This window comes from Tiliqua scincoides, chromosome 14, assembly GCF_035046505.1.
Source record: "Tiliqua scincoides isolate rTilSci1 chromosome 14, rTilSci1.hap2, whole genome shotgun sequence".
In the NCBI taxonomy this organism is placed as follows: domain Eukaryota; kingdom Metazoa; phylum Chordata; class Lepidosauria; order Squamata; family Scincidae; genus Tiliqua; species Tiliqua scincoides.
This window is the reverse complement of record NC_089834.1, coordinates 13,299,277-13,322,264: the sequence shown is the minus strand read 5'-3', so window position 1 is coordinate 13,322,264 and position 22,988 is coordinate 13,299,277. Positions and strand designations below refer to the sequence as shown.

Genomic DNA, 22,988 nt, shown 5'->3' with positions numbered 1-22,988 from the left:
GGACCAACCTGTAGCAGAGCTAGGAGAAACCAAGAAATTAATGTTATGTGAATGTATTTATAGTGGAATTAATTAACATGATGACTGAAGGTGAGGAATCAGGATTTACATTCAGGCTAAGGGGCCTGATCTCATTCTTGTTTGAAGCATAAAAAAGGAAGAGGGGCTGAGGACATGCTCCAGGGCTCGAAACAATGGTTCATGTTATCCCCATGAGTCTTGATGGTATCTTTTGGCCACAGTGGGAAGCTGTCAGCAGCCTTTTTGCAGATGTGGCTTCATTCCAAAGCACAATTGGGATTATCTTGCTCTTGCTAACCATCTGTCTCTGAAAATGGGTTGTATTTCCCATGAAAATAACAAGGCTGCAATCCTAACCACACTTTCCTGAGAGTAAGCCCCACTGAACAAAATAGGACTTACTTCTGAGTGGACCAGGTTAGGATTGTGCCCATAGTCTGGGAAACAGAAAGGGTACATGTGGTATGTTGAAACCGCAGTGGTTGCTACCCTCTCCTTCTAAAACGTGGCAACTGTGTCAGGATGGCACATAAAGTTGAACGTGTGACGGAGAGAAGATGTGGGGGTGCCCATGCATACGCGTGCATGCGTGTGTGTGCATAATTAGATGCTTCTTTTCCCCTCAAAACTGTGCCATGACAGGTGCGCCTCCATGACATGACCCCTGCTTCCAGCACAACTCTGCCAGGATTAAATGTGACTTCTTGGTGGATGCAGTCGGACTGGTTTGCAGTCACTGCTGGTAACACCAGTGTGTTCCTCAAAGACTGGAAACCAGTCTGACTTCACCCAGCTCAAAGCAGGTCTGACGGCACATTTAACCCTGTCAGGGCTGCGGTGGATGCAGAGGTCAGGGCTGCCATTTTGAGGGGGCCAGTCTTTGGCATGAGAAGAAAACAAATTCCAGGTTATGGGAACGCTGGAGCCTGCCAAAGGCGCACCCAGTCTAGCTTCCTGCATCCTAGGAAGCCACACAAGACAAGAGACCGGCATCCTGGCGCCCTCCCTTGCACATGCCCTCCTGAGGTAGCCCCACTTCTAACACCAGCGGGTCATGGCTCGTAGCCTGTGATGGACATTTCCTCCAGGAATCAGCCCAATCCCCTTTGATTGCAGCTGCACTGAACCCCATTAACCCGTGGCATATATACCCAGGTCAGCTGCCACCACCACACCCTGTGGCAAGGAGTTCCACAGGTTAATGGGGTTCTGTGCTGCTGCCTGAGTGGAAGTGCTTTGTGTCACCTGTGTGAGGGGAGACCATGCAAGGGTGACTCTTGACCCCCTTTTATAGTGCTTTTGAACTGTAAAGTGTTTCATAACATGAACGGGGCTTTGTTCACCAGCACTCTGGTTGCCCTACACACTCTCAAAATGGCGCCTCCCCCCCAGCCTTCTCTTTTGGTCGCCTCATAAACGTAGTCTCGCGAGACTTGTTCCCAAGTGACTCCATGGCGAAATTTTTAACGCCGAGTGGGCGTGACCTAAAACAGCGGGGGCGTCGCAACGCTTAGAGGCCAGTCCCCGCCCCTTTCCCTCATTCCCTTAGGTAACCTTTAGCTCGCGGGCTCTCTGACGTCATCAGACGCGGGACGCTGCGGGAAAAGGACCCCTCTCAGGGCGCCGAAAGAAAGGCGATCACGCCGTTCTATGGAGGGGGCCTTCGGGCGTGACGTCGCGCCGGGTTGACCGTGTCGTTCGCCTGAAGGGACTGCGAAAGGCCGCCGGGGCTGAGGGGAGTCGAGAGAGGCGCGGCGCGGCCGCTGCGCAGCGGAAGAAGAAGGCAGGCGCCGCCGGCCGGGGCGGAGCGGCGCGGCGGCTTCGGCCGTCAGGCGGGGCTGCCCGCGGAGGCAGCTGAGGCCATGGCGGGCGCGGAGGCCGGTGGCGGCTGAGGGGCTCCGGCCTGCGTCTCCCGCTTCCTCCTTCCCTCGCGGGTGGGCGGGGATGAGGCGGCAGCCGGGCGGCGACGAGGGCGGCGGAGGCGGAGGGGACGCCGACGACGCCGACCGGGAGGGCGGGCCCCCGGCCTAGCCCCCCGCCACAGGCGCCCCTCGCCGGCCCAGCGCCGGAGGATGTCGCGGGAGCCCGAGCCGGACAGGATGATCAAGGTAGAGCCCGGCTCCTCTGGGCATGTGCAGAGTGCCGCGCCCTCCTCGACAAGGCCTTCCTACGACAGGAGAGTTCGCGTGTTGGACCAGTGAGGCAGGGCGCCTCTGGGCATGTGCAGAGCGCCACATCTCTCTCGTTGGACCCTTCAGGCAGGGCGCCTCTGGGCGTATGCAGAGTGCCACGTCTCCTCCCCTCCAACAGCTTTTCCTTTGACAGTCAGTTGAGAGCTTGTTTCTTTGCTACCCCTGAGGCAGGGTGCCTCTGAGCATGTGCAGAATGCTGTGATCCCTCCCTGCCAACAGCTTTTATTTGGTAGGAGAGCTGGCTTCTTTCACTTCTCTCTTTTGTTAGACCACTGGGAAGGGCGCCTCTGAGCATGTGCCGAGTCTCCTCCCCACCAGTAGCTGTTTTGATTTGACAGTTATGTGAGAGCTCACTTCTTTTGCTCCTCTTCTCTCTCTTGTGGACCACTGAGGCAGGGTGTCTCTGAGCAGGTGCAGAGTGCTTCATCTCCTCCCCGCCAACAGCTTTTAATTGACGGTCGGGGCAGAGTGTGCTTCTGAGGACTCTTTTCTCTTGGGAAGACTTCAGATGGCTGCCTCAAAAGAAAAGTTGAGGCTTTTGGCTTTTGTGTATGTGTGTGTGTAAACAATCGGGGCAGAGTTCCTCTGAGCACATACAGAGTGTTGGCACATCAGATTGGGCAAGGATGCCTTCAGACCACAACCTTAAAAGGCTACGGCAGTGGTTCCCAAACTGTGAGCCGTGGCTCCTCAGGGAGCCACAGAAACCAGCAGGGGTGCTGAAGAATCCTTGTGAAAAACACACAACCCTATACAATGTCTAGGATTGTAGCCCTAATGGGGAGCTGCAGCTCACAGGCCAGCAGGTCAAGGGAACTGCCACTAAAAAAAAGTTTGGGAACCGCTGGGCTAAGGCGATTGTGTTTCTTTGGTATCTGGAGTGGAGCTGCCCCCTGTAGAGTATCTCCAGCACAGACCCTGCCAAGAGTCAGATCCTTAATGCTGCCTGCCTTTGTGCCTACTTGGGTCAGCCAGGACATAAATGGCAATTCCTAAAGCACACAGATCTCCTGTATTCTGTCAGCAGCCGAAGGCTGCCCCCGTGCAGAGACTTCATACCTCTGGAGGAAATGAGGGGAACGGCTTTCTAGAAACCTCTGTATGGAAGCAGCTAATGACAAACTCACCCATAATTCACCCACTGTTTAACTTTTCTGTCTTTTCTCTCCCTCTTTTGTTGTGAATGGGGTACTCAGAGCATAACAGGTTCATATCCTATGTCTGATAAGTTTCTTTCCTCAAATGATCCTTAAACGTCGACGGGAGTTGGCGCCCCCCCCCCCCAGAAAACAAGTTCACACTTGCCACCAGCTTGTGTTGCTGCCCTTCTCTTCTGCTCCGCTCCTTTCTAACGCACTCGCTCTCTCCTTTAGCCATAGGCTATCATAACCTAGTTGTGAGCAAGTTGGGCTGGGTAGAGTTGTACATCTGCCATAAACTGTAGAAGTCCAACTTTGTTTGTTTTATTAAAAGAATTTCTTTCCAAGTCATCAGGTGCAAGTTGCTGACGTATGTGCTTCAGAGAGCAAGGAGAGATCATTGCATTGTAGAAGTGAGCTGTTGGTATTGTTCAGAAGTATCCCCGAGACCTGCTGGGGATAGGACCTACTGTATTTCAGAAAGCAGAGCATACATTCTGCCTGCAGAAGGTGGTTAGTTAAGTTGCAGGGCTCAGAACAGCCTCTCTCTGCCTGAGACTCTGGAGAACTGATCCCGATAGAACAGTGATCTGACTTGGCATAAGGCTGGTTCTGGAGGACTGATCCTGATAGTCCAGTGATCTGACTTGGTACAAGACCGCTTCATTCGTGCGTGCTGTTCTGCAGGAGTCTTGGAGGCTGCACTGCAAGCTGGAAGGCCAGATTTAAATCTCACATTGGCCACAAACACAGCTAAGAAGCTTTACCCAAGCTGGCATCAGCCCTCTGTGTGTGGTATGAACACTGAGGCACTTATGTGTGACAATAGTTTTAAGCATTATTTTGATAGTTTATAAGGCCTAGTTTGTAGTGTAATCCTATGTCTCCTCAGTAGTAAATCCTCTTGAGTTCAGTGGGACTTGCTTTCAGGTGTGTATAGGGTTGAAGTCTTAGGGCCCAATCCTATCCAATTTTCCAGTGCTGGTGCAACTGTTCCAATGGGGCATGCATTGCATCCTGTGATGGGGAGGGAGTCGCAGAGACCTCCTTAAGGTATGGGAACATTTGTTCCCTTACCTTGGGGTTGCATTGAGGCTGCACCAGTGCTGAAAAATTTGACAGAATTGGGCCCACAGTTGAGTTTTGTTCACCGCACTGGTAAGGTTTATAGAGAAGTGATGAATAAAATGGTTCGTTACCATATCATTATGTACAATATTCTGAGTGTAACTCTCCTGGCCCCACAAGTCTCTGTCAGTACCTAGTTAATAGAGATGGGACTACAACACAGAGATCTAACAACACAGAGATCTAAGCATTGGAAAGAGGAACAAAGGACTCTGCCCAGAGAGGAAGAGGCACATTAATTTCACATTCTCTCCCTTTTTGAACAGGAAACGTCTATTTTAGAGGAATACAACATTAATTGGACTCAGAAACTGGGAGCTGGAATCAGCGGTCCAGTCAGGTGAGAAGATTCCCTTGGTTGGCTTATGGTTAGACTTCCATGATGGCTGTGAACTAGCAAAGGCTTTAATTATGCTGTAAGCAGATACTGACATTTGCTCCCCCACTGGTGTATAGCAAAAACAACACCCTGGTTGGAAGTAGGTCTTCCCACTGGCTTCTCTTTTAACCATTTCCCCCTTAAATTGTCTTGTTGTTGCAATATTGTCTATAGTTTTTCTCTTAATTGTGACCCACTGAGGGCAGTCCTGCTAAACCAAATCCTTTTCTTGCTGTCCTGAACAGGGTCTGCATGAAAAAATCATCTCAAGAACGGTTTGCTCTGAAAATCCTTCTTGACCGCCCCAAAGCTAGGAATGAGGTACCGTATCCTATATTGTTCGTTTGGGAGTCGTTCCATCATCTGCTTGGGTGGTAGGAAGCTCCACCTTAACGAGAAATGTTTGTGTGCTGCTGTGCAGTCGGAGCCACAGTGTTCCAGCAGTGGCTGGCTGTTGCTGAAATATGGGTGAGATTTGGAGGCTGCTTCCAGCTTTATGGTTATCTTGCATGGAGATGTTCCTGCTGAGCGCCTTTCTTGGATTCTCCTGGGTCTCTTCTTTGGACTCCATAATATTGAGAATTGTTCTTCAGTCATGCTCTGCTGACCTGCAGCACTGCTGAAACTGGTTTGGCTGCCTGGCCTCCTGGAGCTCTGCTTTCCAGTGTCCTTGACAAATGAACGCTAGGAGTGGCTGCCAGCTGACTGGTTAACTTTCTCGCCTGGAGAAAGTTCTGGTCGGCAAGCTGCATTTTTCCCCATCTCTTGTTGTAGACTTTTTCTGACCGTTTCCCCTGCCTACCTCGAATTCCATACTGGAAATTGCTAAGTGTTTCTGGACATGATTCTGCCCTTGATCTGTGGCTTAATTTGATCCAGTGCTTTTCCTTGAAGCTATCTTGAAACACAAGGCCTCAACCTAGAATGCATGGAGTGATGGCAAAGACCAGAATGCCTTTGAGTGTGTGGGTGCCTTTTCCCTCACCATTAAAGAAGCAGAGCCAGATTGCACACATTGGAGTTGTGATTAATATGTCGGACTAGGGAGACCCCACATTCACATCCTTGCTTGACCAGGAAGTCTGCAGCGTGACTTTTGCAGTTGTGCTTTCTGTGTCAGCCCAGCCTTCGTCACAGGATCTTTATGAAGTCAATGGGATGCATCTCTGTAAGCATGTAAACTTCTCTGATCTCCTTTGAGGAAGACTGCAGTCATAATCAAAGAATCACACTTAAGGGCTTTGAGGTAGATAGGGTTGTGAATTCAGAACTTTGGATCTCCTTGAACCAGATTCTCCTGCAAATGCTTCTTACTCTGGCCTTAATTGTGCAAGCATTACTGGTTTATTACTTATTTAAAAGATTTAAATATCGCCTTTCCTATGCCAGAGCAAATGCCCAAATGCACAGGGGGCAGACAAATGACAAATTATCCCAGTGCAAGATGAAACAAAAAGGTTTTGAGCCCTTGCCAAAAAACCACGAGGGAGGGGGCAGTTCTTTGTTCCCCGACGGAGAATTCCAAAGTTACTGCACCACTACAGAGAAGGCTTGCCCCCGTGTCACCATCCCTCTTACTTGGGATAAAGGCAGCACTTGAAGGCGAGCCCCCTCAGATGACCTAAGAGCATGAGCTGGAATGTATGAGAGAAGGCGGTCCCTCAGATAACGTGGGCCCAAATTGTTAGCCTCTCACTCACAAGATGAGTGAAACCTGCACACGTGACTGAATCATATGATCTTTGATGGGAGGGAGGCAAAGGTGGGGGGAAGCCGGCGACCCTCAGGTGTCCCAGGGTGGTGAACGGTGGCTGCCCGCCCGTGATCAAGGGTGCAGGATAACTGCACCTCTTCCTTCTCTGCTAGGTTCGGCTGCACATGATGTGCGCAACGCATCCCAATATCGTTCAGATTATTGAAGTCTATGCGAACAGTGTGCAGTTTCCACATGAGTCCAGTCCGAGGTAAGGCTGTGCAGGATGGCTCTGCCCCAACCCCGCGGGCTTCACATTTCAGCCAGGATCGTGTGGGCTCTCAAGCTGCCTTTACTCCAGAGCTGATGGCAACTTCCATTTGTTTCCCTCTCCAAATGGTAGTGTGTTTTCCTTTCATTGTGATCTGTTGTTTGGAGTGTGCTGAGACTCTCTCTCTCTGTTTTGTTTTTTGGCTGGTCACATTTCTTAGCTGTCTGGTTCCCAACTGTCCAGGTATTTCTCACTGATTTGGGACTGATACTCTGAGGTAATTGGCCTCTGCTCCTTCTAAAGCCAGTCCTGTTGGGGTTTAGGAGCGGGCCTTGGGACATTTTGCACATCTTTAAGGGTGGTAGAGGAAGAGATGGATCTGACCAGGGGGCATGAGCCATAAGGCTGTTGCCCTACAGAAGCCTCACTGTAGTGAGTGGGCTGCGTTGATTTAAGCTGTGGACATTTTAGATTTGCTGTAAGGGCAGGCATGCTTGCATCCTGTGACACAGTCCAACAATTACATGCTGGTGTTCCTGTGAAGATCCCACCCTACACACAAATACACTTCCTTTTTTTCCTCCCTGGAAATCGATGTGCCTGAAAATGGGTAGCTTTTCTTGATGTACTGAATTTTTTTTTTCCCTGTGGCACTTAAGAGTCCCAGAACAACTGGATCCTAAGTTGTTCTTCTGTAGTCTGTGTTTGTTTTGAGCAGCAGCAGCAGCATCCTCAGACTCAGTGGTGGAGCCCTTGCAGTGCAGTTTCTCTGTTCTGTCAGTTGCTCACTCCCATCTGGTTCAAAAGGCTATTTTTCTTTTTTTGTCATGTAACAAACTGAAATGCTTTTAAACAGGGCTCGGCTCCTAATTGTAATGGAGATGATGGAAGGGGGCGAACTTTTTCACAGAATCAGCCAACATCGGCACTTTACTGAGAAGCAAGCCAGCCAAGTAACAAAGCAGGCAAGTTTAACCCCCACCCCCTCCAACTTCTCCATCCCTCCCCCCACCCCTTATGTAAGCAGAAATCATGGGGCGGGTTCCTCGGAGAGCTGACAATTTTCTAGGGCTTGGGAGGGCAAGTAGCAGACTTGGAAAAAAATTCCTCTTTTCTGATCAGAAGATGATTGCCTGCTTTGTTATAATTTGATAACCCTGTGCCCCTTGTCCAGCTTCTGGTAGCTGAGAAACTCTTTTTGGAGTTAAAATGGAGAGATGCTTCACTCCTACCCCTGAAAAAAAACTAACATTTAGCATGCCTGTTGTCCCTCTGTTTGAATCTGTGTTCTCAGCAGCCCCCGGATTGGAAAGCTGCAAGCCCAAAGAGGTGACTTGTGCAGAGATGGAAGAGTGTAGTCTGAGGGTAGTCTTGGAGACCACTTAATGACCTGCTTGCACCTGGCAGGTATTGATTGAAGGTGGCCAGGCCTTCCAGCGACTTGTATAGAGGGCATCCTCTTTTGTTGGAGAATACTGAAAGTTCTTGAGAATCTCAATTTTATTTCTCGCTAGTGTACCTGAGCACATTGTCTTGCCTTGCCTTGATAGCCAGCTGAGTCTCTCCCAGTACTTGACTCTCGGTAGGTGTCCTGTGCCTCCTTCCTTGGGGCTGGCCGGCAGATGTGAGGCGAATCTCAATAGCCAAGCCTGTTGACTTTCACAGAGAAGCCTCTGCTTGCTGGGGGTGGGGAACGTTCGTACAAGCCTGTCCATTTTAGCTCTTTAAAGAGCTCCGAGAAGGGTCGTTCTGGTTGTGTCATTCTCAAAGTTACTACCTTCAAACCACTGGGAAAGGACTTTGTGAGCACTAGCAGCTTGAGAAGTATTGTAGCCTCCAGCTGAATTATCCAGCGGAGTATTTCCACTTTGTCTGACTTTTTTTTAGTATGTCTTCCTGTTGATGTGGTTGCTTATTCCTTACCCAACTTGTTGTGGTTTGTTTGTGTGGTCACTGTGTTTTAGGAGTGTGGTGCTGGCTCAGGAGGCTTAAAGGTTTGAGTGATCTTGTCCTGGTACCTCTTCTCCCCAGGCTGTGTCAAGAGTTGCACTGAGTGCCTTGTGTCTTGTTCTGATGATATGTTTACTGCGAGCCCCCTGACTTCTCATTTCCCCTCCGTGTTCCCTGCCACAGCTTTTCCATCACAGTCCATTTGCAGTGCTTAGTTCTGATTTAATGTAGGAAGAGAGCTTCTAACTTTTTTTCAAAAAGTAACTTGTGAAAAAAAACAAATGAACCTGGACTTTGGGATTTTTCACTAATGCTCTGCAAACAGAGAAATGTTCTTGCAGATTGGATAAAATGCCTCCATTACAATCCGCCTTTCTCTTCCTTGTGACCCAAACTCACTGGGAAGTCTCACTGAAGTCAGTGGTAACTACTCCAGACCGACCAGTGTGTTTACCATGGTGCTAATTCCACTTTGTTCCATTGCATTCTTCAGAGTAATCTCTGCTTCAGAAAGCCTCTTCTAAACAAGGGTTTGTCAGAAATATATGCAGTTAAACATGTGTGGCCATCCTGGAAAGTAAACTCTCTGGGCATGATCCAGCCAAAGCATAACACCATTTAAATGTCCCATTGATTTCATGGGACATATTTATATGTATTGATTTAACCAAATTTATACCCCTCCTTTCCACCACTTTGATCTTCAAGACAGCTTACAAATGCATTTGAATAAAGCTGCTTTTTGTTCTCAGTGGGGTGGGTGCCCACAACTTGCACCCTAGAAGAGACTCACAGATTCATACTTTGGTGTTTACCCTGGAGGGTCTCACTAGGTTGGTGACAAGGAGAATCCCCCCAGGAGGGACCTTAGTGGAACTGCCCTCTTCCACTGTATTTCCAGCTGTCTTGCTCTTGGTAGAGGGACCAGGAACACGCCTTCCTGAGACGCACTTGGCCTCATGGACCAGTCTGGGCACAGAGCAGCTAGCAGTATCCCGGTCAGACAATCAGAGCTGCTTTTGCCTCCTAGTGCTTCCTGCAGACAGCTTGTATTGTTGAACTTGGATGCTGGAAGTTCCTGGCTGCATAATGCCCAGTGGATGTTACCCTGGCTAAGCGGTTAGAGTTAAGCATAGATTTGGTTATCCTCTTGGTTGTTTTTAAAGTAAGACTGTCAAAGAGTGAAACAATTGACTTGGGGCTCTTAGTTTCCAAAAAATCACACAACATGCAGCATTTGGGGGCCTCATTTTTAATTATTTGACCTTTTCAGTGTCAATTTTGAGACAAAGAGTAGTTTGCCAGGCAATAGCAGGGTGTCCAGCAGTCAAGCATAGCCTGCTTCCTCTTACACGGGCAACAATATTAGCATAATTTTGTGTTATGTGGAACTAACTGCTCACACTAGCCAGGCTCTTTCTGTGCCAAACAAATACGCCACCTTTCTGCGGAGTGGTTTCTTTCTTTCAGTTTCCTAATGTACTTCCAGGAAAACAAAGATGGTGTTCTCACTGAATGACTCTGTTGTGATCTTATTTTCTGGTTCCCCTTAAAATACTACCCTGTCATTGTTTTCCTCTGCCATGAATGTGTTCAAGGGATTTCCTTTTTATAGGGGTTTAGGACCCTGATTCAAGCAGAACAATAGCAGGCTTCATGCAAGAGCTTGTAGCTCTTGCCTTCGGGGACTGCGGAGTCAGCAGGGGTTAAAGCAACTAGTGGGCCTCCTTAGCAACTAGCAAGATAAAAAAAAGTGATCTGTAACCTGCCTTTGTAGTTGAAACCTTGTATGTAGCAGCAGTAGTTGGAAGCATTGAAAAGTTTCAGGCAATTGCGGTAAGATGTGAGATTTCAGCTGGATGAGTGCTGCCCTCTTCAAAATCCCGCCTAACTGGCCAGAGAAGTTGGGGCTTGTCTTTCTATGTTTGCACTTGGCTTAGGACAGTTCAAAGAGGCAAGGCAACTTCAAACCTTGGTGCCCTTTGGCATGGCAGTGCTTTGGGGCTCTTGCTCCCCCTTCCTGCGCGCTGCAGGAATGCGAAAAGATGTGTGTACTTGGGCTCAGTGAGAAGATTAGTGAATGCTTAATGCACTTCAGCCAGCTTAAAGCCCAGATTGGCTAAAGCAGGGATTGAAAACTTTCGCTGGAGGCTCAGGCAGTGGTCATCCTCAACTAGCCCTCTGAACTCCCCTGGCTTGCCTCAAGCCAGCTGCTGAGATTTGCCTCATTGAAACCTTGTCCGTGTTCTTCTCTACTGCAAACCAGCCACCCTCATCTGCAGTGACTCCGCTGATGCGTCCCTATGTCCCAGGTCATTCAGTTTTGTTTTTTTTTGAATGAATGCTCAGTGTGCCACTGGCAACATCCTTTTTTACTTCTACTTAAATACATCCTGCAACCTCCTGACTTTAGAAATGGGTTATGTCAGAATGCCAGATGCAAGGGAGGGCACCAGGATGAGGTCTCTTGTTATCTGGTGTGCTCCCTGGGGCATTTGGTGGGCCGCTGTGAGATACAGGAAGCTGAACTAGATCCAGCCCTGTGGCCTGATCCAGTGGGGCTGTTCTTATGTTCTTATGCTTCCCCCATATGTGCTAAATGGGTGGTGCCAACATGCTGATCTGGCGCATAGAACTAGAGCGTGGTACATGATTCAGGTGTGCCCCTGTTTGAGTGCCAGGTCTCAAGCTGCTTTGTAGACTCCTTAGTCCTTGAAAGAGAAAAGTGCCTCCACCATGTCCTTTGAGGAGGGGTGGTGGAAGAGAAACTGTAAGTGCTGCTGCTGTGTTGGCAAGAGCTGCCTGGTGACACCTTATTGTCCTCCTTGCAGATAGCGCTGGCTTTGCAACACTGTCATTCTCTGAACATTGCACACCGAGACCTCAAGCCAGAGAACCTTCTGTTCAAGGATAATTCCCTGGTAAGGTGGAGATTTGCTCTTCAGGGTTTTGTGGGTTACAAAGTGCTGCTGGTTGGATCAGAGCTGCATGGGATGTTCAATGATGTTCAGCTCTTCCATCAGCTGCCAAAGCTTGCCCATCTGTGCCTTCCTGGCCCGGGTGAGTGTTTTTTGTTGGCCCTTCTTTCCTCAGCTTGCTGCTACCACTGCCTGTCCTGCCCTCAGTCTCTTCCTCCTTGGCCCTGTTCTTGCCCATTAAATATTAGGGACCTCAACAAGTGGGAAACCCTGGCCTCTGAGCGGCCCGCTTAGAGGCAGGCTGTGCAGCATGGCCTCTCCCCAGTTTGAAGAGATACTTGGTCAACAGTCTGAGGCTAAGAGGCAAAGAAGGAAGGCCCATAGCCAGGGAGACAGACCAGGGACAGACTACACTTGCTCCCAGTGTGGAAGGGATTGTCACTCCCGAATCGGCCTTTTCAGCCACACTAGACGCTGTGCCAGAACCACCTGTCAGAGCGTGATACCATAGTCTTTCGAGACTGAAGGTTGCCAATACAATAAAAAAAACACACAGAAAGGAGAAGGTGCTGAAATGACCAGTCTGGTCAAGTGCAGGCCTGTCTCAGTTGCCTGCCACCAAGTAAAGGCAGATGCCAGGGCAGAAGACAAAAGTGCTTTGCATTCCTAATGCTCTGTACAAGAAGACCTGTTTGGGTGAAATGAGCACACGGTTGTCTCTCTCTTACAACACAAATATAGGTTTCTCTTACAACACAAATATAGGTTGTAAAGTGTTGGCCATGGCTGTGTGCCTTGTGGACTGTATTCTCTCTTTGGACGGCCTCTTGTGCGGTCTAGCGTATCGGATTCTTGTGGCACCAGCCACAGATGACACAGTCCCTCAAAAAGGCAGCGATATATAGCTTTTGTATTGGTCAATAACAGCTAAAAAGTGCGCTGCCTCTGATGTCCTCTTTCCTTCAGCCAGCCAGCCTCCTGGGCTCTTAGCTTCTCTCCCTCCCATCCCCTCTTGCCAGCCAGCATGCCAGCCCTCAGCAGCCAGGTGACTTCCCTCCTTCCCCACAGAAACTGTCCTAGTTTGTCAAGCGGGCCAAATGATTCGAGTGGGAAAGAGCCCATATCTGAGGTCTCCCTTACTGCTTGCTTTAGGATGCCCCAGTGAAGCTGTGTGACTTTGGGTTTGCCAAGGTGGACCAGGGTGACCTGATGACACCGCAATTCACTCCTTACTATGTAGCACCTCAGGTAAGGGACTGATTCTGCCGATGAGTGTGTTCTCCCCCCCCCAGTTCTCTGCATGACCGAGTACCCCGTGCCTGAAGTGCTTGCATGCTTGAATGACTCATGAGTAGAGGTGGATGAAAATGGTTTTATTTTTTCACTGATTTTGTTGTTTTCCAAAGTTAGAAGTGCAGGAAGCAGTGTGATGAGTTCATTCAAAATTTACATTAGAATTATAAATTATAATCACTTTAAAAGTGTACTAGGTAGCTGACATAGGTGGTACAGTGTCAGCAGATGCAGCCACCTGCATGTAGAGGTCTTAAAGAATGGTATTATGTGTTGTTGTTGTTGTTTTTTTTTTGCCCTCTCAGGTACTAGAGGCACAAAGGAGGCATCAAAAGGAGAAGTCTGGCATCATCCCTACCTCGCCAACACCCTACACTTACAACAAGGTATGCCCCCTCAACCAGAGTGTGCTTTACTGGTTACAGTTTGAGTAGATGCAACAGGTGGTGTTCCCATTTGTCCAGTTTTTCATGGCGAACCTGGTGCCTTGCACAGAATCTGGCCGCAATGTGCAAGGCTGTTCTTGTCAGCATTCTTTTTTTTTTTTTTAAAGGCAAGGGTCTCGTCCTCAGGGTTCAAGAGAAGATTAAGCAGGTGCAGGTGGCATCTGCAAGAGCCTGTGATGTCTGAAGAGATGGGGTGGGGGCATCTGTGTAGACTCCGCTTCCCAGCACCATAAACAACTCCGGGTGTCCTAACCAATATTTCTCCTCCATCTGCCACATCGGTGTGTCAGTGAGACAAGAAACCCCCCAGCCTCCCCTTTAAGACTGACCTCTGATACCGTCTCAAGGATATTGTTGGCGTGTGCATGTATTGATTTGCGTGTCTTAATTGTGGCAGTTGGCCTTTGACTCTCCCAGGTGCGGAACCTGCTTTTTCTCCAGGGCAGGATTTTCAGAGAGCTGCGTGTTCATTCCCACTCCCTTTTTAAAAACCAAGATTCCTTTCTTTTACATGCCTCTAGAGTTGTGACTTGTGGTCCCTTGGCGTCATCATTTACGTGATGCTGTGTGGCTATCCGCCTTTCTACTCCAAGCACCACAGTCGGACAATTCCCAAGGACATGCGGAAGAAAATAATGACGGGGAGTTTTGAGTTTCCAGAGGAGGAATGGAGCCAGATTTCTGAAATGGCTAAAGACATTGTGCGCAAGTAAGTTGGGCTGGAACCGTCGCACGAGTCCCTCCTTAGTCTTCCTTCCTGTTGCTCAGAGAACGTTGGGTGTTGCGGGGCAGCCAACTAGGCAATTGGTGATGGTGGCCTCCCCACTCAGCAGGCTAGGGGTATATTTCCCACAAACCATCTCAAGCCTATAAAATGCCAACAGTTTGTTCATTTTAGCTTATTTTATTTCTCCCCTCCTTTGTAAACTAAATCGGATATATGTTTTAAGTGGGATATATATTTACAAACAGCTGTCACTTAGACCACAGCTGCGATACAAGGACATCTGCATGAGGGATCTGAAGGCCTTAGGAGTGGACCTCAACAAGTGGGAAACCCTGGCCTCTGAGCGGCCCGCTTGGAGGCAGGCTGTGCAGCATGGCCTTTCCCAGTTTGAGGAGACACTTGGCCAACAGACTGAGGCAAAGAGGCAAAGAAGGAAGGCCCATAGCCAGGGAGACAGACCAGGGACAGACTGCACTTGCTCCCGGTGTGGAAGGGATTGTCACTCCCGAATCGGCCTTTTCAGCCACACTAGACGCTGTTCTAGAACCACCATTCAGAGCGCGATACCAGAGTCTCTCAAGACTGAAGGTTGCCAACATGATATTTACAAAGTTAAAAGACACCAGTCTTCATAACAGCAGTTCTGAGTGGGACACTCCACCAGAGAAAAATCCATAAAAAGGAGTGTTATCTCGTGTTCCTTTCAGTGCTATGATAGGAGAGAAAGGAAATTTCTTTTATGAGTTTTATGACATGAGAAAGCAGAACTTCCCTGTGCAGCCAGCCAGGTGTAAGGGCAGCTAGGGCGTCCCCACCCCCCATCTGGTAACCTCATTGGCACACTGCACAGAGGTTGTTCTGCAGCCCTGGAGTACAGCCCCTGGAAGTGACACCCAGCGCACATCCAGCCATCCAAGACCAGTCCCACCACGGCTTGCCGGGCATCAGAGTCCTTCCTTTTAAGTAAGTACAGGGATCTAAGTGTTCATCATCATCATCCTCATCTTGCCAGTTGAGACGCCAGCCTTCCTCCCTGCCGTGGCGAGGTGCTTGTCCAGCTGTGTGCCGTCTGTTCTATCTAGTGGGATGGGATATTCATTCCATGGTCGATTTGGGAGCAGGATTTGCTTTACTGTTCTCCAACCCCAGAACACGCTTGATGTAGCCAAGTTTAAAAATAAATGTAAATAAGTGGATTTAGTATTTCACCAACAGAAAATGTCATCCCGTCCACCAGCTTAACCTCTGCCACCAAACTCCTCTTGCTAACCATGACTGGATTTTTGTAGCTTTGGGGGGGCGGGTGGCTACTCCGTGACCAAGAGACCCTGTGGGATGCTCCTTTCCTCCATTCTCTGCAGTTCTGACTTGTTGTGCTGATGGCTAAGATATTCATTCTGTTATGTAAACCACATTTTGTTTGAAAGGGGCTCTGTAATAATAGCAGAGCTTGTCCTCTGATGTGAGGATCTCTGAAGGGGCAGGGGGATGATGATATCAGCATCAGCTCTGTTGGGCACAAGCAGTCAAGGACTTTGCCAGTCAAAACTGGTGCCCAGGAGAGTGGCAGGGGGTGTCAAGAACACACAGTGAAAGAAACCAATGCGCTTGTGTTGTGTTTTGTGCTCCCATGCACAGACTGCTGAAGGTGAAGCCCGAGGAGAGGCTGACAACCGAAGGGGTTCTGGACCATCCTTGGCTGAACTCCACAGAGGCTCTCGACAACATTTTGCCTTCTGCCCAGCTGATGATGGACAAGGTTGGTGCCGTGTGCCCTGCTCTTCTTTTTCCTGCTTTGAGAAATAGATTGCTTTTTAGTGCCAGCAGTGTGGAGTTGGACCATCGTGGTCAATACAGCTCAGGAGTCTATGCTGACCACCAGCAGTTCTCCAAGGCTCTGAGCAGGCATATTTTCCCAGTCCTGCCTGTAGATGCTGCCAGAGGTCTGAGATCCCTTTGCTTCTTCAGGCAGGAAGACTATCTCAGTTCCTCAGTTGGCTAGGAATGTGATTCTCACATAATCGTTTTAGCCGGAAAGCTGTTCAGCCAGCTGCAGGCTTTTTGTTACCTTCCTTGCACCAGCTTTGGGGGGGGGGGTGTACTGGGCCCAGGCCTAGAAATTGGCTTGATTGGTACAGGGACAAAGCAATGCTTGCATGTTGCAAAACCCCACCCAGTGTGGACTGGAGGAGATGGGACTCTTTTTCATCAGCCCCTTTTCAAAATGTTAATCAAAAGTTCCCAAACTTCCCATTGCCGTGACCCACCTTGTCCTCTGCTGCTGGTGGGAATAACTTATCAGGAGCCTCTGGAGGCTGCTTCTGGGTCACTCCAGGTTGGCAACGCACTCTATTGGCCTCTGCACAAAGCTATTTCAGGTTTTCATAGGCGAACCTCCAGAAGTCAGTAGCTCTGATTGTTCTGTATGCCGTGGAGGCTTCTGTGGGCCATTCTGAGTCCTGCAGAGGCCAATAGAGTGGGTCACCAGCCTGGTATGACCCAAAGTGGCCTCTGGAAGCACCAAGTAAGTCATTCTTGCTTCTGGGAATGACCCCAATTTGGAGCCAAACGGGCACGGGGGGCGGGGCAGGGAAGGCTCTGCTTGTGACCTAATGGTGGGTCACAGCCCACACTTTGGAGAAAGGAAAATATTGAGGGACTACAAGACTGGTGTGAGTTGATCGTGTGTTGGGATCCACGTCTCTTGATGGTATCCCTGGTCTGTTGGGAAATGCACATCTGTCTGTGGTGTTCCAGAAGCCTGGCTGGTATGGAAGCACTCTTCTTCTGCTCCTGCTCTCCATTAGTTCTTTGGTGCGTTAATTCAAACCTGAAAATGTAACTCTTCTTTTTTTCAATTGTCCTCCCAGGCGGTGGTTGCTGGGATCCAGCAAGCCCACGCCGAGCAGCTGGCAAACATGAGGATCCAGGACCTCAAAGTCAGCCTCAAGCCCCTCCATTCTGTCAACAACCCCATCTTGCGCAAGCGAAAACTGCTGGGGTAACTTTCGTACGCTCTCCCTTACCAAAAACAAAACATACGACAGAAGGTGGCGGGCCCTTTGGGTTGATGCTGAGCATGTAAGCAGATTCCCCCAGAAAGGCTGACAGGGGGAGGGCTTCTCTGGAGAGAGCAGCCTCAATACTACGTACGCATATTCCACGTGTTGCTTAGGGTGAGAGGGAGAGGAGAGTGTTGCAACTCCAGGACTTGCCCAGCCTGGCTGTGTGAAACGACGTTTGCGGTGTTACTAACTGGTTTTGTGAAACCAGACCTTACTAGGAATGGGAACACTTGTGGGGGACAGACCTTTTTAGAAATTGGGGCAGTGGGAATGACGAGAACGCTTGTCAAGCAGTGCTCTTATATTGCAGAACCAAACCAAAGGACAGTGTGTACATCCACGACCCCAACAGCAGCGAGGACTCCAATGTGGCTCTGGAGAAGCTCCGAGACGTCATTGCGCAGTGCATCCTGCCGCAGGCTGGTAAAGGTCACCAGTTCTGAGACAGCTGCATTTCTGGAGGGGGACGGGTGGCGGGGACCCCAGCATTCCCACCTTCTAGCTCCTCTTCTGCTCTTAAAATGGGACTTGTTGCGTAGGGAAAGGGGGTTAGGGAAAGCCCACCTCTTCGAAAAGAAGGAGCAAAGATTTGGGACCTCTGCAGGCCCCCTGCAGCCAGGTCTCCTCCTCTGGAATGCCCTGTGGGCACCTGCGGCAGTTCCTTTCCCCTCTCGCGGGCGACGTGCCCCCTTGTGTTTCTTTGGGGAGCAAACCTCAGAGCAGCCCCTCACAACTCTCTTGATGCCGTCTCCGTGACGGGTGTTGCTTTGCCTCTTTCCGGTTCTGAAACAGGTGAGAACGAAGATGAGAAACTGAACGAAGTGATGCAGGAAGCCTGGAAGTATAACCGGGAATGCAAATTACTGCGAGACACCCTCCAGGCGTTCAGCTGGAATGGTGAGTCCTGCAAGCGAGGTGGGGGAAGCAGGATATTGCCTGGCTTCCAGTTCCCCATCTGGTGGGGAAAGCACCTGGGGGATAGGGGGTGGGTTTCCTGTGGGGGAAGATGGCACTAGACCACTTGGTCACTGGGCAGTGTTGCCAGAAGTGTTCTGCAGAAACCCGATGTGGGGCTTCATAGAGGCCTTGCCCTTCCTTCCAGAGCCGGGACCGCTGTTGCCCGGTGTTGCACACTTGCTGTGCTTTGGCATTTGAAAGGCTGGTTAAAACAGGGTGGAGCCAGAAGGAAATGAAACGAATGAATGCTGACTTATCACGAAATTGATTTACACTATCAGAGAGAGGGGAAGGAATAGCAGTGACAGGAATCGACCAGCAAACAGTCGCTCTGCAAGCAGGGAAGGGGGGAAACACACACTCTGTGGGGGAATTGGCGAGGAGATACTGTTCCTGTCGCCCAGCATGTATGCTGAGTGCTGGATTTCCCAGGGGTTCCAGGGGGTGGTTGGTCTAATTGGCTGTGCAGTGCACAGGAGAAGGACAGCAGAAACTCATGAATGGGTGCAGAGAAGCAGGAAGGGCTAGCCGTGCTGTGCAGATGTAGCTTGGCTACTCGGAGGGAGAGAAAAGCAGCATCCAGTTGATGGGAGAAGGTGGACCGAGCAGGTGGGGTTCAGCATAGAGATCCATGCTCTCCTTGACCTTCTGCTTGGCATTAAGGAAACCTTGTTCTCTGATTGGTCATCTGATGTATGACCAATCATACATTGGGGGGCGGGGGGAAATCTAGCTGTTTCTCTTTTCCCACTTTAACCCAATCCACGTCTGTCTTTGTATCTTCCAGGCAGAGGATTCACAGACAAAGTGGACCGGCTAAAACTGGCCGAAATTGTGAAGCAGGTCATCGAAGAGCAGACAAATTCTCAAGACTCTCAATAGCTGGGACTGCTGATTCTTTGGGGGGGGAGGGAAACGACCTGGGTTGTTTTTTTTTAATCATTTGAGAGTTATCCTTTAAACTGTATAAAGTATTTTTATGTAAATTAAATAAATCATAATTATTTCATTAAATTTCCACACCGCTTGAAAAAAAAAAAGATGCTGTATAGATGTAGATAACAAGAATCATTGGTACTGTAATATTTTTTTAAGAGCTCGGTTCCTCAAAAAAGAAATATATATATATTATATAATTTTTATGTACCATTTAATTCATGACTCTGTTGACCTGGGCGGTTTATTCTTCAATAACCAGATGCTAGACTTTTGCTTGCCTGCATTGAATGGTTAACAGCCTCTAACAATGAGCTTTATTCTCTCTCTGTCTTCTGCATCCAGCTTGATATTTTACTTGAAGTAGGCACTGAGGGACGTACGCAGCGCAATTGTCCTTCGCCACTTTCGTCCAAGGCACTCCCTTGTCGCGGCCCAGACAGGTGGCCCCTGCACACGCGTGCAGCAGCTGCGCTCCGAGGCCTTGGAGGTTACAGGTGGTGCTCCTTCCTTCTGGCTTCCCAGCACGAAACCAAAAACGTTCAGAGAGGCCTGTCCTCTGAGCTGGAAAAGGCGGATTTAGAAACAAAATCCAATTAACAAATTTGTACATATTTCTAGTTTTCTATCTTAGGGGTATAATTCGCTTTTTAAGACAGGGCTGACGGTAGTTTTTATAGGGTTACACTTTGGCGGTGGTGTAGCTGGAGGGGGGGCGGAGCACTCAACCTGGCAGGGAGGTGGGCGAGTGGCCCCTCCCTTCGGAGCCATTCCCGGCGGGGCGGCAAATTTTGCTGCCCTGTTTTGCCCCCCCCCTTGCCGGGAATGGCTCCAAAGGAAGGGGCCGTTCGCCTACCTCCCTGCCACGCTGAGTGCTCCATCCCCCTTCCAGCTACGCCGCCACACTTTGGTTTCCTGAGCCACGTCCCCCCCCTGCAGAATTGCTGCGATGAGTTTTTCATTTCGTTTTCCATACACATCTCTTCTTAGAACTCTCTCCTGAGGCAGGAGCTCTTTCTCCTGCAGCTTCAGCTTGGACCCCTTGTCTGAAAGGAGTGCTGTCAGTGAAACCCCTCCTGGCCCTCTCTTTCAACAAGCGGTGTTAAAATGGCCGCATAAGCAGTGGACGTTAAGACCCGCGCCGCACCTTTTGGCTAAGCTTCTTGTTGCTGATTGTAGGGGGCTGTGGGCTAGTGTGGGAGGCTTTGCACACGGAAGGCTCTCCTCTATCAGTTTGGGTTTGTAGCATCTACCACAACTGATGCAAGAGGCGCAGGCCATGTCTGGCGTTCTTATGCTTCAGTGCTAAGACTGTGCCCCCAAGAAACTTGTAAGCAAGGCATCTTTCTGGGGCATGAGCTCATGTCCCAAGTTGAGGGAAGTGAAGCTTCATAAACCTTGCCTGGGGCACAAAGATCTCTCAAATCTTGGTGCCAAGGAGACGGCAGGTCCTCCACGTTGAAGACGCTGGAGAAACAGGAAGGTGCTTTTTCTGTGCTGCGCAAGTCAAAACTGATCCATGTAATCTCCTTGAATGGAAATCACCTTTTCCAATCTGCTACCCCACCTTCGGTTGGCATTCCCTATTTCTCTGCCTCTGTTTGTAGTCTGCATCTCTCATTCTTTAAAAATAAGCACCTTTCCCTTGAAACCACCTTCTTGACTTCTCTTCCAGTGGAGAGCCCTGCAGAGATTGTGCCTGGGCTCATGTGCTGAAAAATGGCTCTTGGAATGCCCTTCCGAGGCTACCTGCATGTGGGCACCTGTGCATGGAGACTACTAGCAGAGGAGAAACCTTGCTTCACCTGCAGTTAGTCCACCTTTAACTAGCATTGCTGAGTCAAAGTACCTGCATCTCCCAGAATGCTTTGCTCTTGACATTTGGCTTGTCAGGTTGGCACACCAGCAGTTTGGCATGTTAAGGGAAAATGGCTTAGGGGTGTCAGGTGGCTAACTTGGCAGGGGAAGGTCAAACACTGTCATGTCTCTGTTATGAAAAGGTTAATTTCCCAAATGTTTTAAGTGGTGCATGTGTAAATTAAACATTTTAATGCCTTATTTTTGTCTACCTTTATGTTTTGAAGGATGTGACGTGGCTGAGGGTGTCTGATTATTTTCAGTGTCCCTTGCATAGTCCATTAAAAGCTGAGCTGATACTGGATGAAGAAGGCTTGGGATGGAGGAATCTGTAGAGGGTGGAGGCTGCTTGTCAGTGCTGCTTCTGGAGAAAGTACCAAGGGCCTGATCCATAGCTCTTTGTCATGCTGGCTTTGCAAGCACGAACTGGTTGCATGCGCAGGCTCTGCTGCTTGCTGTGGTGGAATGTCCACACAGACTTGCTCTCTCTGTTGAAGAGATTCAGAGGCGCCCAAAGCAGGGAGGGAGACTCTGTGCAAGCTCAGGAAACTGACATCAGCAGCTCCTTTCTGGCTTGGGCTATGAAGGAGGGAATTGAACCAGGCCCCCTTGAATTGCAAAAGCGTCTGGACTTGTTCTCAAACCTTGAGGTGCTTGGAGAATGATTCCCATAGATGAGACCCTGTGGAAAAATGCTTGACAGTTTGCCTTTGTTGAGGAAAACGCTTTTGGGCGATTTCCCTGTGGGAACCTTCCTGCCAGCAGCCCTTGCGAAGAAAACATCCAGCCCTGCACTAGTCATTGGCCTGTTCGGGAACAACTGCCTGTTCTAGAACACGGCTGACACCAGCATCCCTCCTTATCCACGAGGGTAGGTTCCTGCTGCTACCGCTGATAGTGGCGAACCCCACAAGAAGCAGTTCACAAACACCCCTCTCCGTTGTGCAAATGACTCACCTTTGACTAAAGCTCCCGTTCGCATTTGCAGACAGCACAGAAGAGGCGGCGAGAGGAGGGCTGCAATCCGAAGGTTAAGTCATTTGCTCTGTGGGGGGAAATTTGTGAACCGCGGATCCGCGAAACAGCAGAGAGGGTACTTGCGGATACAGGGAAGCGCCTGTAGTTTGTTCATGAACAGGAAGGGGGTTTAGGTAAGGAAATTGGGGTTGAAATGGTGAATGCCATGCAGTCCCCTGTATGCATTCAGGATTGTGCTCAACCTGTGTTCGTTCACCTCCATGTGTCTTGATTCTTCCATAGGTTTCTCCCACGTCCTGCTGTACCATGATAGTTTTTCTCTCTTTTTTTTTGAATCTGAATCGGTATTCTAATGTAAATATCATGCATTGGTGTACATAAATAATTTTACTAAAACTGATCAACATGTCTGCCTTTTTTTCCCCTCCCCCCAAATGTACTTTTTTAACACTTCGAGTGTTGTGACTTAACAAGTGGCTTGCACACCCCACTCCCCCCTTTGGCATGACGAGGGGGTCAGAATGAGATAAGATTCCTTCTCTGTGACAAGCGGAGCCTCACAAGTTTCAGTATCTGCATTTTAAAGAATATTTTCAGATGTTTGTGTCCCACTTCGCCAAATAGCGAGACGTCCGGCGTGTTGCACTCCCAGAATTGGGCTTCTTTTGGATGAGCGAGAGCCCTGGAGGCTTCTGGTGTCTTCATAATATTTGCTTTCTCCACAGAAACCCAGGTTGGAGCATTCAGATGGAACTAGCATGCAAGCAACAGCAGCGACCTGGGTCTTCTCAGTATGGTTGCAGCTGGTAGCTCGCAGCTTCTCTCTGTCTTCCACTGCAATCTCTCTCACATAAACGCTGTTTACTCCCAGTCTTTCTCCCAGTCTTTCTTGCAATCCCCATCTCATGGGGATTTTTTCCTAGGATCACAATAGGAAAGAGGGTTAAGAACATACCAGTGGGTGGTTTCAGCGTCCCTCTTTTTTCATAAGGCTGATAACAAGCTGTCAGTGTTGGTCCTGTGCTTACTCCTCTTCTA

General features: G+C 49.4%; 1 protein-coding gene across 7 annotated transcripts; it reads left to right on the top strand.

The window, feature by feature from the left end:
* The first annotated feature begins 1,666 nt into the window (after positions 1-1,666).
* On the top strand, positions 1,667-22,350 carry MAPKAPK5 (MAPK activated protein kinase 5). 7 transcript variants are annotated; one of them, XM_066609717.1, is made up of 14 exons: positions 1,667-2,129; positions 4,747-4,820; positions 5,105-5,180; positions 6,726-6,823; positions 7,680-7,788; positions 11,605-11,694; positions 12,844-12,939; positions 13,290-13,370; positions 13,952-14,139; positions 15,796-15,916; positions 17,028-17,158; positions 17,533-17,651; positions 18,015-18,119; positions 18,967-22,350. In XM_066609717.1, exons 1-14 carry the CDS (start codon positions 2,094-2,096, stop codon positions 19,059-19,061), a joined length of 1,419 nt encoding a protein of 472 aa, XP_066465814.1. In that variant the 5' UTR covers positions 1,667-2,093; the 3' UTR covers positions 19,062-22,350. The 7 variants fall into 7 exon arrangements, with proteins under 7 accessions (XP_066465814.1, XP_066465815.1, XP_066465818.1 ...); XM_066609718.1 differs by having other exon boundaries at positions 1,668-2,129; positions 17,533-17,645; XM_066609715.1 differs by lacking the exon at positions 1,667-2,129 and adding an exon at positions 2,144-2,345.
* Positions 22,351-22,988: the final 638 nt, after the last annotated feature.

Excerpts from the sequence above, each read along its gene's own strand:
- MAPKAPK5 (XM_066609715.1), top strand. The coding sequence starts at position 2,241 with ATGTGCAGAGCGCCACATCTCTCTCGTTGGACCCTTCAGGCAGGGCGC. Across the intron at positions 12,940-13,289 it reads CTTACTATGTAGCACCTCAG|GTACTAGAGGCACAAAGGAG; the intron begins GTAAGGGACTGA and ends TTGCCCTCTCAG. Across the intron at positions 17,652-18,014 it reads CCTGCCGCAGGCTGGTAAAG|GTGAGAACGAAGATGAGAAA; the intron begins GTCACCAGTTCT and ends GTTCTGAAACAG.